Source organism: Rana temporaria, chromosome 5 (assembly GCF_905171775.1).
Source record: "Rana temporaria chromosome 5, aRanTem1.1, whole genome shotgun sequence".
Lineage (NCBI taxonomy): Eukaryota > Metazoa > Chordata > Amphibia > Anura > Ranidae > Rana > Rana temporaria.
In genome coordinates this window covers 198,591,495-198,604,159 of record NC_053493.1, presented here as the reverse complement: position 1 = coordinate 198,604,159, position 12,665 = coordinate 198,591,495, and the positions used below count along the sequence as shown (strand labels likewise).

The window sequence follows — 12,665 nt, the reverse complement described above, 5'->3', positions numbered from 1 at the left end:
TCTCTACAAAAATGTTCATACCCAAGAGTTGTATTTTGGTGCACTAGAATAGAATTCAGCATTTAGCTTGCATACATGTGCATAGCATGACAAGCTGTCTGGAGTTATCATTTCTTGCCCTGTTATGTACTAAAAATGAGAAGGTCAAGTAAAACTGGACAGTCTACTGTGTTCATGTGAGTGTAGTCATCTGTAATTCACAGTAACCCAACAGTTAGTGACAAAGTACTCATATAAATCTGTATATGTCACAAAATAGTTTAATAATTTACATTGAACAGTAAGTAAGACAAGTAATATACAAGGCCCATCAGTATGTTTTTGTTAAATATGTGCTGCTTACTATCCACATAATATCAATGTTTTACACAACAGTTAATTTATTCAGAGTCAAACCAATTTAAACAATATATATATAGTCAATCCAATTTGAACAATATACAAAATAATACTAATAGATTTCCCATAGCTAAATGAGACAATTGGGGCTATCACAACTTCCAGTTAATCATCATTGTAGATGTCACTTGCATACGGCAAACGGACTCGACTTCCTGTAACGTTTGGAAGACGTGACAGATCTGGCAGATTTTGGATTCGCAACCTCAGCTCTTTCCGGACCTGGGATACTCCTGCCAATTTGCGCTTGTACTCCTGAAAAAAAAAAAATATATAAACATCAGTTTAAAGCAATGCACATAGATCTGAAGCTTAAGTTATTTCCATAAACATCAGCGTCCATATTCACAAAGCAAGCCCACTGTTCTGCACACATGTACACCGATGGTTTAAAAGAGGTGACAATTTAAAGCAATAATTCATTTATGTATACATACATTTATGTATACACATATGTATTTATTTGCTATACAAGCCATTTTATAATGAATTATTCAAATTTTCCTTTCCATTTAATTTTGTGTGCTTAGGCCGGGTTCACACTGGTACGACACAACAGTCGTACCACTTTAGATCCGACTTTGCCCTGCGAATTGAAGTCCAACATGCATCTGACTTCAATGAACAGGGATCCGACTTTGATCCCCAACAATACCAGGCACTGCATCTAGTAAGAATCTTTAGGAGGAACACCACGCAAATTGTTAAAAAAAAACAAAAACAGCATGGATTCCCATTCAAAGAGCATACCAGGCCCTTCGGTCTGGTATGGATTTTAAGGGGAACCCCCACGCCGAAAAAACTGCGTTGGGGTCTACCCCAAAATCCATACCAGACCCTTATCTGAGCACACAGCCCAGCAGGTCAGGAAAGGGGGAGGGGACAAGCGAGTGCCTCCTCCTGAACCATACCAAGCCACATGGCCTCAACATGGGAGTGGGTGCTTTGGGGCAGGGGGGCCCTGCGCCCCCACCCTAAAGCAACTTGTCCCCATATTGATGAGGACAAGGGCCTCTTTCCGACAACCCTGGCCGTTGGTTGTCGGGGTCTGCGGGTGGTGGGGCATATCGGAATATGGAAGCCTCCTCCCCCCACCCTATGTGAATGAGTATCGGGTACATTGCACCCCTACCCATTCACCCCCAAAAAATGTCAAAAATAAAATGCAGTACAGGTTTTTTAATTAATTTATTAGGGCAGCTCCAGCTTCTCTTCAGACTTCTTCTCCCTTCTCCGGCTCTTCTGCCTCTGCTGATGTTTTCTGCCTCTTTCGGTTCTTCTCCTCTCTCTGGGTCTTCTCCCTCTGTCCGCTGTCTTCTGCCTCTGCCGGGTCTCCTCCGCTGTCTTCTCTCTCTTTTCCCCGGTCTTATCCCCATGTTCTTTTTCCGATGTTGCTTCGATGCTTTCTCCTGCTCTAATGCCGGGTGCGCGATGTTGCACTACTTATATTGGCATGGGGAGGGGTCACCAGAAGGCCCGCCCCTTATGACATCACCATCCATCATGCCCCAGGTGGTGACATCATAAGGGGTGGGGCCTTGGGATGATGTCACACCGCCCCATGCCAATATAAGTAGTGGCACACCGTGCACCCGCATTAGAGCGGGAGAGAACGTTGAGTCAACATCAGAAGAAGAACAGAGGGAGGGGACAGCAGAGAACACCGGTCAAAAGAGCAAGAAGACAGCAATGGAGACCCAGCAGAGGCAGAAGACAGTGGACAGAGGAAGAAGAACCGGAGAAAGAGCGGAGAGGACCGGGAGAGGGGAGAAGAACCAGCAGAGGCAGAAGACCTGGAGAGGGGAGAAGTCAGAAGACAAGGCCTTAATAAATTACTTTAAATTACTTTAAAAACCAGTGTACTGGATTTTACTTTTGACAATTTTTTTTAGGTAAATGGGTAGGGGCACAATGTGCCCCATACTCATTCACATGGGGGAGACGGGATCTGGGGGTCCCCTTGTTAAAGGAGGTTTCCAGATTCTGATAAGCCCCTTGCCCACAGACCCTGAAAACCAGAGGCTCTTGTGCTCATCAACATGGGGACAAGGTGCTTTGGGGTGCCTCAAAGCACCCACCCCCCCCCCATGTTGAGGGCATGTGGCCTGATACGGTTCAGGAGGGGGAGTGCTCGCTCGTCCCCACACCCTTTCCTGACCTGCCGGGCTGCGTGCTCGGATAAGAGTCTGGTTTGGCTTTTGGGGGACCCCCATGCAGTTTTTTTGGCGTGGGGGTTTCCTTTAAAATCCATACCAGACCAAAGGACCTGGTATGCTCTTGGAGGGGGAACCCATGCCGTTTTTATTTGGCATGGAGTTCCTCTTTAAGATCATCACAGTTGCATGCCAAAGTTGGATCAGTTAAGACGGCGATCCGACTTCAGTGGTATTCAATGGGCTGAAAGTCGGACCACAATTGTGCAGGGAGCATTTTCAAAGTCGGACCAGTTAAGACGGCTCCCATAGGGAAACATTTTCACACATCATGCGACATGAGCTCCCAATGTCGGAGCCTTTTGTCGTACCAGTGTGGACTCGGCCTAAGATTCTCTAAAACGATCACAAAGATAGAGTGTTACTTCTTGCCATAAGACAACTTAAGGACTCTGGGGTAGATTCAGATAGAATGGTCTATCTGTCAGCCCCGGCGTAACGTATCTCAGATACGTTACGCCGCCGTAATTTAGGGCGCAAGTTCTGTATTCAGAAACAACTTTGCGCCCTTAGTTACGGCGGCATAACGTATCTGTGTCGGCGTAAGCCCGCCTAATTCAAATGTGGATGATGTGGGCGTGTTTTTTTGTATATTAACTGTGACCCCGCGCACTTGGCGTCTTTTAGGAACGGCGCATGCGCCGTTCGTGAAAAAACCCCAGTGCGCATGCTCGAAATTCCGCCGCAAATCGTCATTGCTTTCGACGTGAACGTAAATTACGTCCAGCCCTATTCGCGAACGACTTACGCAAACGACGTAAAATTTTCAAAACTCGACGCGGGAACGACGGCCATACTTAACATAGGATACGCCTCATATAGCAGGGGTAACTATACGCCGAAAAAAGCCTAACGTAAACGACGTAAAAAAAATGCGCCGGCCAGGCGTACATTTCTGAATCGGCGTATCTAGCTCATTTGCATATTCCTTGCGTAAAACTATGGAAGCGCCAACTAGCGGCCACCGTAAATATGCAGCCTAAGAAACGACAGTGTAAAACACTTACGCCGGTCGGATCTTAGGGAAATCTATGCGTAACTGATTCTATGAATCAGGGGCATAGATACGACCGGCCGGACTCAGATATACGATGGTGTATCTGGAGATACGCCGTCGTATCTTCTATCTGAATCTACCCCTTTTTCTGTATAGAATGTCGCAGGCATCTCATTTGCACCTTAAGTATTTTTCACTGATTTTCACAAAAGTCTGCTCAGAGGTGGAAACAAAACTGCAGACTCTGCCTGCTGTAAGTGTTACTTTCTTGGATTAATGTATACAGGTGCATCTAAAGAATTAGAATATCATCAAAAAGGTAATTTATTCAGTAATTCAATTCACAAAGTGCAACTCATATATTATATAGATTAATAACACACAGAGTGATATATTTCAATTAAATAAATTGATGAAATGGGTAAGTTGGGGGATAGGAAATAGTCTAAGAAAAGACTGTAGAGTTTAGATAGGAGGGTTACTATTAGTAGGGGATGCCGTTTTTAAGCCAAGCCGGGTGGTGGCTTGTGGCATGGAGTAACGTGTTCGCAGCCGTGTCCTTGCGGTAGGTACTGGTATTAATTTGTCCGTCTTCTAATCTAATTTTCAGATCGAGGAAGGACAATTCATGTATGTGTGAAGTATGTGTCAGACGTATATTACGTTGGTTATCGTTCAGTTCACACATGAATAGCTGAAGTTGTTCAGGGGTGCCCTGCCACAACATAAGCACGTCATCGATGTACCGCCACCAGGTAAGTACGTGGCGGCGGTACATCGGTGACGTGTAGACATCCTCTGCCTCCCAAAGTCCCAGATGCAAACAAGCATAGGCTGGTGCCCATGCTGCGTCCATGGACGTGCCTCTAATTTGGCAATAATATGCGCTCATGAATTGAAAGTTGTTATTATTCAGAGCGAACACCAGCATCTCAGTGATGAACTCATTTTGAGGGCCTGCGGTTGGAAAAGTATCGTCCAAAAAAGTCTGGACTGCCATGATTCCTATTTCATGCGGTATCGATGTATACAATGATTCGACATCGATACTAACAAGAAGAGTATTTGCCGGTATTGGTTCAGCACTGAGATCCTGGAGCTTAGCCAGTACGTGCTGTGTGTCCTGGACGAATGACGGTAAGTTGTTAACCATCTCTTTGAGTAGTCCGTCGAGGTACTTTCCTGTGCACTGGAGGGGTCCCTGGCAGGCAGAGACGATAGGCCTGCCTGGTGGCTCTCTAAGATCTTTGTGGATCTTTGGGATGATATAAAATGTTGGTATATTGTAATTTTGTACACGCAGGTAGTTGTGTTCCTTATTAGTGAGCAGGCCTTCGTCCCTGGCTAGTAATAGTTTGTGATTTAGTTTGGAAACAACTAGGGGCAATGGATTGTAGTCTAATTTTTTATAGGTTGAGGTGTCGCTCAATAGACGCTTGGCTTCGCGGTCATATTGTTTTTGGGTAAGAAGTACCACGTTACCACCTTTGTCACTATTTTTTATGACTATGTTTTTATTGGACTCTAATTCATGTAGGGCCTGTCTTTCGTTGGTGGTAAGGTTGTCACTAAGTTTTTTACTCCAATCGATTTTTTCTAGGTCGCTCTGCACCATGTCCAGAAACATCTGAAGCCATCGATTTTTTGATAGTGTTGGCATTCGTAGTGATCGAATGGTCAGATTGGGCCGTCTAATCATTTGAGATGGTTCATCGTCGGATGATTGGTTCTCGTCTAATAATGAGTTCAGCATGTCGAGTGCACGTTGGTCATCTGTTTCTATTAGTTCGGGTTTATCAGTTGTAGTGTTGTCTTTTGAGAACAAGGATCGATAAAAAACCCTACGGAGAAATAAAGTGATGTCCTTAAAGACTGTAAATTCGTCCATATTTGTGGCTGGCGAGAATGTCATTCCTTTCTGCAGGAGTTTGAGGTGATCCGAAGACAATTCGAAATCAGTTAAGTTGACCACCTTGTGTGAACTTCCAGCGCGCGTAGACGGGCGCCGTTATTTGTAGTCTCAGTAAGTCTTGTTAGTCTTGTTATATGTGTAAAGGAACTTTTTTAAACAAGATGGTTTTTTACATCTGATTACTTTTCAAATTGCACCAAATTCGTGCTAAATAAACTCTTTTTGATACATTTCAAATCAAGCTCTTTGGTCATTTACTGCTACTAATAGTAACCCTCCTATCTAAACTCTACAGTCTTTTCTTAGACTATTTCCTATCCCCCAACTTACCCATTTCATCAATTTATTTATATGCATAAAAGGTTACAGTAACAGCACCGTCATTTGACGGATGACCCCCCATAGGTACCCTTCATTAAGGACACCTACTAAACCAGTGACCCAACTTGCGCTTCCCCTTTTCCCCCTTCCCCTTTAATATAATTTGTGATATATTTCAAGCATTTCTTGCTTTTACTTTTGATGATTATGGAATATAGCTATATAGCTGTGAAAACACAGGATTCAGTATCTCAGGAAATTTGAATATTGTAAAAAGGTTTAATATTGTAGACTCATGGGGCCAGATTCATGTAGCTCAGCGGATCTTTAGATCCGCCAGATCTACCTGTTTTACGAACCGCCGGTGCAATTTAGCGAGGCTAGTGCATGATTCATAAAGCACTTACCTCGCAAATTGCACCGTCGGATCCTAACTCCCCCCGGCGGAATGCAAATTCCGCGGCTAGGGGGAGTGTACAATTTAAATCAGGCGCGTTCCCGCGCCGATTTAACTGCGCATGCGCCGCCGCCGAAAAAGCCCAGTGCGCATGCTCCAAATGATGTCGCTAGGACGTCATTGTTTTCGGCGGCTAGGTTACTTACGGCCATCCGTATTCCCGACGTACTTACGCAAACGACGTAACAAATTTAAAACTCGGCGCGGGAACGTCGGCCATACTTAACATTAGCTACCCCTCATATTAGCAGGGGTAGCTATCCGCCGGAAAAAGCCGAACGCAAACGACGTTGAAAAAGAGCGACGGGCGGGCGTACGGACGTGAATCGGCGGTTCTCCTCATTTGCATATGCGACGTGTAAAAAAAAAGCGACGACACCTAGCGGCCGGCGGGAGATTACAGCCTAAGATTCGACTGGTGTAAATCACTTACACCAGTCGGATCTAAGGGAGATCTATGCGGAACTGATTCTTATGAATCAGTCGCATAGCTCCGACCGTGGGATCTCACAGATCCGACCTTCGGCTCTCACAGATACGACGGCGGATCAGGAGATCCGCCGTCATATCTCTTGATGAATCTGGCCCATGGTGTCACACTCATCATAGGTAAATAACTCAAAACACCTGTAAAGGTTTTCTGAACCTTTAAATGGTTTCTCAGTCTGGTTTAGTAGGTTACACAATCATGGGAAAAACTGCTGACAGTTGTTCATAAGACAGCCATTGACACCCTCCACAAGGAGGGCAAGCCACAAAAGGTCATTGCTAAAGACGCTTGCTGTACCAACAGAGTGCTGTATCCAAGCATATTAATGGAAAGTTGAGTGAAAGGAAAAAGTGTGGTAAAAAAAGGTGCACAAGCAACAGGGACAACCACAGTCTTGAGAGGATTGTGAAGCAAAGATCATTCAAGAATTTGGGGGAGATTCACAAGGAGTGGACTGCGGCTGGTGGGAGTGCTTTAAAAGCCACAACACCAGACATATCCAGGACATAGGCTACAACCGTTGCATTCTTTGTGTCAAGACACTCCTGAACCAAAGACAACATCAGAAGCGTCTTATCCGGCTAAGGAGAAAAAGGACTGGTCTGTTGCTCAGTGGTCCAACGTCCTCTTTTCAGGTGAAAGTCAATTTTGAGTTTCAGTTGGAAATTAAGGTCCCAGAACCTGGAGGAAGAGTGGAGAGACACAGAATCCAAGTTGCATGAGGTCTAGTGTTAAGTTTCCACAGTTACTGATGATTTGGGGAGCCATTTCATCTGCTGAGACTGTGTAGGTGCCAATAAAGAGGGTAACTCTTGGGCCTCATTTACATATGTAAAAACCACCTGCCAAGCTGCAAAGGCAGCTGGACAGGGGTATACATATATTGTAGTGGCAATAATTATCCCCCCTGTCGTGTTTGGTGGGTGGTACTGAAGGGTTTAAGTAGTCAGGAAGCAACATAACCCCCCCGTCACAACACCCTCTGGAAAGCAATCCACAGAGCCCTTGCAAGTTGAATTTAGTTTGAGAAATAATATGATAAGGTTCACACGAATGTTTAGAAAGAGCGGAAGATAAGAGTTTGAATTATATATCAGACAGGAGGCTCATATCTTTGCATTAACTTTCTTTATTTAATGCCCATAGCAGAATATTTACTTTACAATTATCAAAAAAACTTTTTCCTCTAAAATGGTGGAAAAAGGAAACTACATTTCCCAGCAGTCCCAGCGGTCCTGGTAGCCACGCCTCCAGACGGCCTGTATATATATGCCCTCTTCAGTGTATCTCCTCTTTCTTTCTGCTCGTGGCAGAGATAAGTATTGATCTATTTTTCTTACGGTATTTCTGACTAGAGCAGCACTGCAGTTTTAATTCTCTACATGGATTTTATGTGATTGTTTTTCTTATGTTAATATTGTTTAGTATTGTTTAATTTTACTTATCATCAGCGCTGCAGTTAATTCCTCTGCAGCGCTGTTCCTTTGGTATTCGTGTACTTGTCTACTTATTTATTATTGTTTACCTCCGTCGGATCGTTTCCTGCTATCGGGCTTTTCTCCCCCTCTCTTCTGTCACTGTCTCTCCTCACAGCGCGGATTCGCGCCTTCTCTGCGGAGGAGGGGGCGTGTCGAGAGGCGCGTCCTCTCCTCCTCCCTCTGCAGTCATCTCTCGACCAATTGCGAGTCTCCCTCGAGATCTCGCGAGATTTCGGCTGCCTGTCTCATTCTAATCTCTCTCCTCCTCACCGCATCGCCACTCGGCTGTGGAGCGGTGAGGAAGGAGGGTGATTGTGGTAGATAGCTGAGGGGCATAGAGGGAGATACTTTCATATATTTAATTTATTTAAATCCAATGCTTACAGATTGCTAGATAAGTGGAGCACTCATTGGTAGAGTGGTCCGTTCTTTCTCTTCTAGGTGAGCTGACTGATATTGTCTGTGTAGCTCACAGGTGGAGATTATTGACATATTTGTCAGTATTATTATCAGTGCTTGCTGAAACAAAGGGAAGATTGCCAGTTTTGTCTGACAATAACTTCTGATATGGCAGGAGAATCTGGTTCCTCATATAAGGCTCTAACAGGTCCAGGGTTAACCCCTGAGACACCGCAACTCCTATCTGTCACCCAGATTCAGGAGCTCATTAGCAGCTCTATCCAGGCTGCTTTGGCATCTACCAATAACCCCCCCACAACCTATCCTGAGGTGATTAAGATAGGCAAAGCCACTTGTAAAAGAAAACATGTGACTGTTCATCACGACTCCCCGGCAGGGGAAGTACAATTAATGCACGAGGCAGGACCATCCTCGGCCTGCCGACCCAGCCATCCCGATAATGAGCGACCCTTGGTAATCAAGGAGTTTCCACGGAAAAAATGTATAACCGCCCGCAGATCCAAGCCTGATTCATTTAACGATGACTCTGGGGAGGAATCATCGGAGGGATCGCTGTTGTCAGCATCCGAGGACTCCGAGGCGGAATTAGAGGAGGCTGGGCAGATGGCTAATGATAACATGGCCAACGCGGATTTGCCATCAGAAGCAATCCTGGATTCCCTAGGGGAACCATTCTTTAACCCCCGAGACTATATCTCACCCCAGATCTGGGGATTGGGCACCCCTTCCACAAGTGTCCCAATACGTGGAGCACTGGACGAGAAGGATACTGGATAGGACCAATCAAAATAAATTGAGAGCCGAATGCCCCAGACCGTCCATCCCAAAAAAGGTGGCATCAACACCTGAGATCGACCCGGTACTTCTCAAATACCTGACTAAATCGGGCAAATACGCAAAGAAGGGAATAGAACGTTCCTTCAAGACGATCCAGGATCGTGTCTTGAACCTCTTAGGTCCTCTGACTAAAATCTTGAACCTGTCGGAACAGGCTGCCTCCTCTGAGGAACCGGTAGACCTTATGCAGCTGAGAGGATGGGCACAGCGTGCCATCTGTCTATTGGGCTCAGCTAATACGACCTGCGCCATTGAAAGACGCAGGTCGATACTGATGAGATTAGACACGCAATTATCTCACTTAGCGGAGTCAGAGCCAGGCCCATCAGCCGAAGGCCTCCTATTTGGGGAAGACCTCATGAAGAACATTAATAGGTTTGTAGGCCTATTCAATAGCCTGGACAAAGCCCAACACTCCCTCAAAAGATCGGGTTCCGGGACTAAGATTTTTAATAGGGCCGGCAGAGGAAGAGGCCGATCTGCCGGCCGTAGTAACTACTTCAGGGCCTATCCTAGGGCACCTGCTCCACACTACGCTCCAATACAACAGCCATACCATGCCCCGGTGGCACAACCAGCGCCATTCTTCCCGCCTAGAGGACGCCCATGGAGAGGGCGAGGCGGCAGAGGCTTCCCGAGATCCAGACCGCCCACCGGTGAGTACGCCAACAAATTTCCTTCCTCATATACCGGTAGGGGGCAGACAAACATTTTACCCACGTCTGGTGCACGATTACAGCAGACGTTTGGATATTGTCCGCAATAGCGAGCTACAACATAGAATTCACATCACAACCGGTCATGCTTTTTCCGCCACGCCCCATACACTTTTCACAACAAAACGTTTGTCTTATAGACGTGGAGCTTCAAGAGCTCATTTCGAAACAAGCGGTAGTAGAGGTAGATCCCTTAGCCCCCGGCTTTGTACACAACCTCTTCTTGGTAAAGAAGAAAGAAGGGGGATTCCGACCGGTGATAAATTTGAGAGATCTGAATCAATACGTGACTTACCGTCACTTCAAGATGGAGGGAATTCATCTTCTGAGAGATCTTCTAACCCAGGGAGATTGGCTGGTCAAAATCGACCTCAAGGATGCCTACCTAACGGTCCCGATGCATCATTCCTCCCAAACATTTCTAAAATTTCAATGGCGGGGCCGTACATGGCAGTTTACTTGCCTGCCTTTCGGCCTGTCATCAGCCCCATGGTGTTTCACCAAAATAATGAAACCCGTTGTGGCTGCACTTCGCTGCAGGGGAGTACGTCTGATAATCTATCTGGACGATCTCCTAATTATGGCCCGCTCGAAAGTTCAAGCCGATCTGCACAAACACTGGACCGTGACGCTCTTAGAGGAACTAGGTTTCCTCATCAATCACAAGAAGTCCGTTCTACCTCCCGTTCAAGAACTGGAGTTTTTAGGATTCTCTGTGGACACCAAACAAGCAATATTACGCTTACCCAAGTCCAAATTGTCCCTGATCAGGAAGGAGATCAGAGTGGTTTTGCGCAAACGTCAAATCTCACTCAGGGTTCTTTCACGCATTGTCGGACTTCTGTCAGCATCCATTCAGGCGATCTTCCCAGCCCCACTACACTATCGGGCCTTACAGCGACTGAAGACGCTGCACCTCCGACGAGGTCTCCGCTATTCGGACTAAGTGGACCTATGTCCGGATTGGGAGGAGGAATTGCGATGGTGGCTGCGTCATGCCGTTGAGTGGAACGGCAGGACAATATTCAATTCACGCCCGGACCTCATCCTAGAATCGGATGCGAGCCGACGAGGCTGGGGGGCCCGTTGCGGCCAAGACTCCACAGGAGGGTCGTGGTCCGTACACGAGACCTCCCTCCACATCAACGCGTTGGAACTAATGGCGGCGCTTTTCGCCGTCAAGAGTTTCCTCTCGCAGAGGTCCAACTGTTGCGTTCTCTTACGCATGGACAACGTGGCGGCGGTTCAATATATCAACCGGCTGGGGGGCACGAGATCCAAAATGCTAGCGGACATTGCGTCCGAATTCTGGGAATTTTGTCTTTCCCGCGACATTATCCCGGTAGCGGAATACATCCCAGGGGTGTCCAACTGGGTTGCAGACTGGAACTCACGGTACCTGACCGACTCCAGCGATTGGACGTTGGACAGATCGGTTTTCCGAGCGATACAAGCCCTTTGGGGTCCGCTTCACACGGACCTTTTCGCCTCAAGGCTCAACCGGCAACTACACAGCTTTTACAGCTGGAGACCGGATCCAGAAGCCACGGCGGTGGACGCATTCCTCCAAATATGGCCCGAGGGGTTGCACTACGCCTTCCCTCCCTTCACAATGATCACCAGACTACTTCTCCACATAGTCAATCAGTGGGCGAGGGTTGTACTGATCACCCCCTGGTGGCCGTCACAACCATGGTTTCCTCTGGCCCTGGGAATGTCGATCGACTATCCCAGACTTCTTCCCCACTCGACGCACCTGTTGACCAACCCGTCCAAGGGTCTACACCCATTGCTCAGGGAGGGCAAACTGCCTCTCCTCGCATGGCTGGTCTCGGGACGCCAGGAGCTGGTTCTGGACTTTCACAATCAGCTAGAGACCTCATCGCCTTGGCCTGGGCCCCAGGGACTAGATCGGCATATAGATCTGCCTGGGGGTCATGGGTTCGTTGGTGTGATCCACAACAGATTAGTCCCATTCAGGCTCCTGTCGCTTCAGTGGTAAACTACTTAACGGACGCTTACAGCAAGGGAAAATCATATAGTTCCCTTAATGTTTATAGATCGGCCATCTCGGCCTATCATTGCCCGGTAGATTCTTTACCCATCGGCAAACATCCACTGGTTTGTCGCTTACTCCGGGGCGTTAGATTTAACCGTCCCCCGCGTCCTCGATATCACTCGACCTGGGACGTCTCCAAGGTCCTTCAGTTGTTCCCGTCTTGGGAGGACAACGACCACCTATCTCTGAAGATCCTATCCCTGAAACTCACTACACTGTTATGCTTCGTTTCCATAAAAAGGGTCTCAGATGTGAGAGCCCTGGATATTTCCAGGCGACAATTTTCACCTGATGGGGTTAGATTCTCTATAGTGCGCAGAACCAAGACACAACTGCACTCGGTTTTCTATCCCTTCTTCCTCTCTC

General features: G+C 46.8%; 1 protein-coding gene across 3 annotated transcripts in view; it reads right to left on the bottom strand.

Moving 5' to 3' along the window:
* Positions 1-240: 240 nt before the first annotated feature.
* Positions 241-12,665, bottom strand: part of RPRD1A (regulation of nuclear pre-mRNA domain containing 1A) — a 137,855-nt gene continuing 125,430 nt past the window's right edge. For all 3 annotated transcript variants that reach the window (XM_040353472.1, XM_040353471.1, XM_040353473.1), the window contains exon 7: positions 241-654. In XM_040353472.1, the coding sequence (XP_040209406.1) occupies positions 505-654 (150 nt within the window). In that variant the 3' untranslated portion in view covers positions 241-504. The remainder of the gene's footprint in view (positions 655-12,665) is intronic.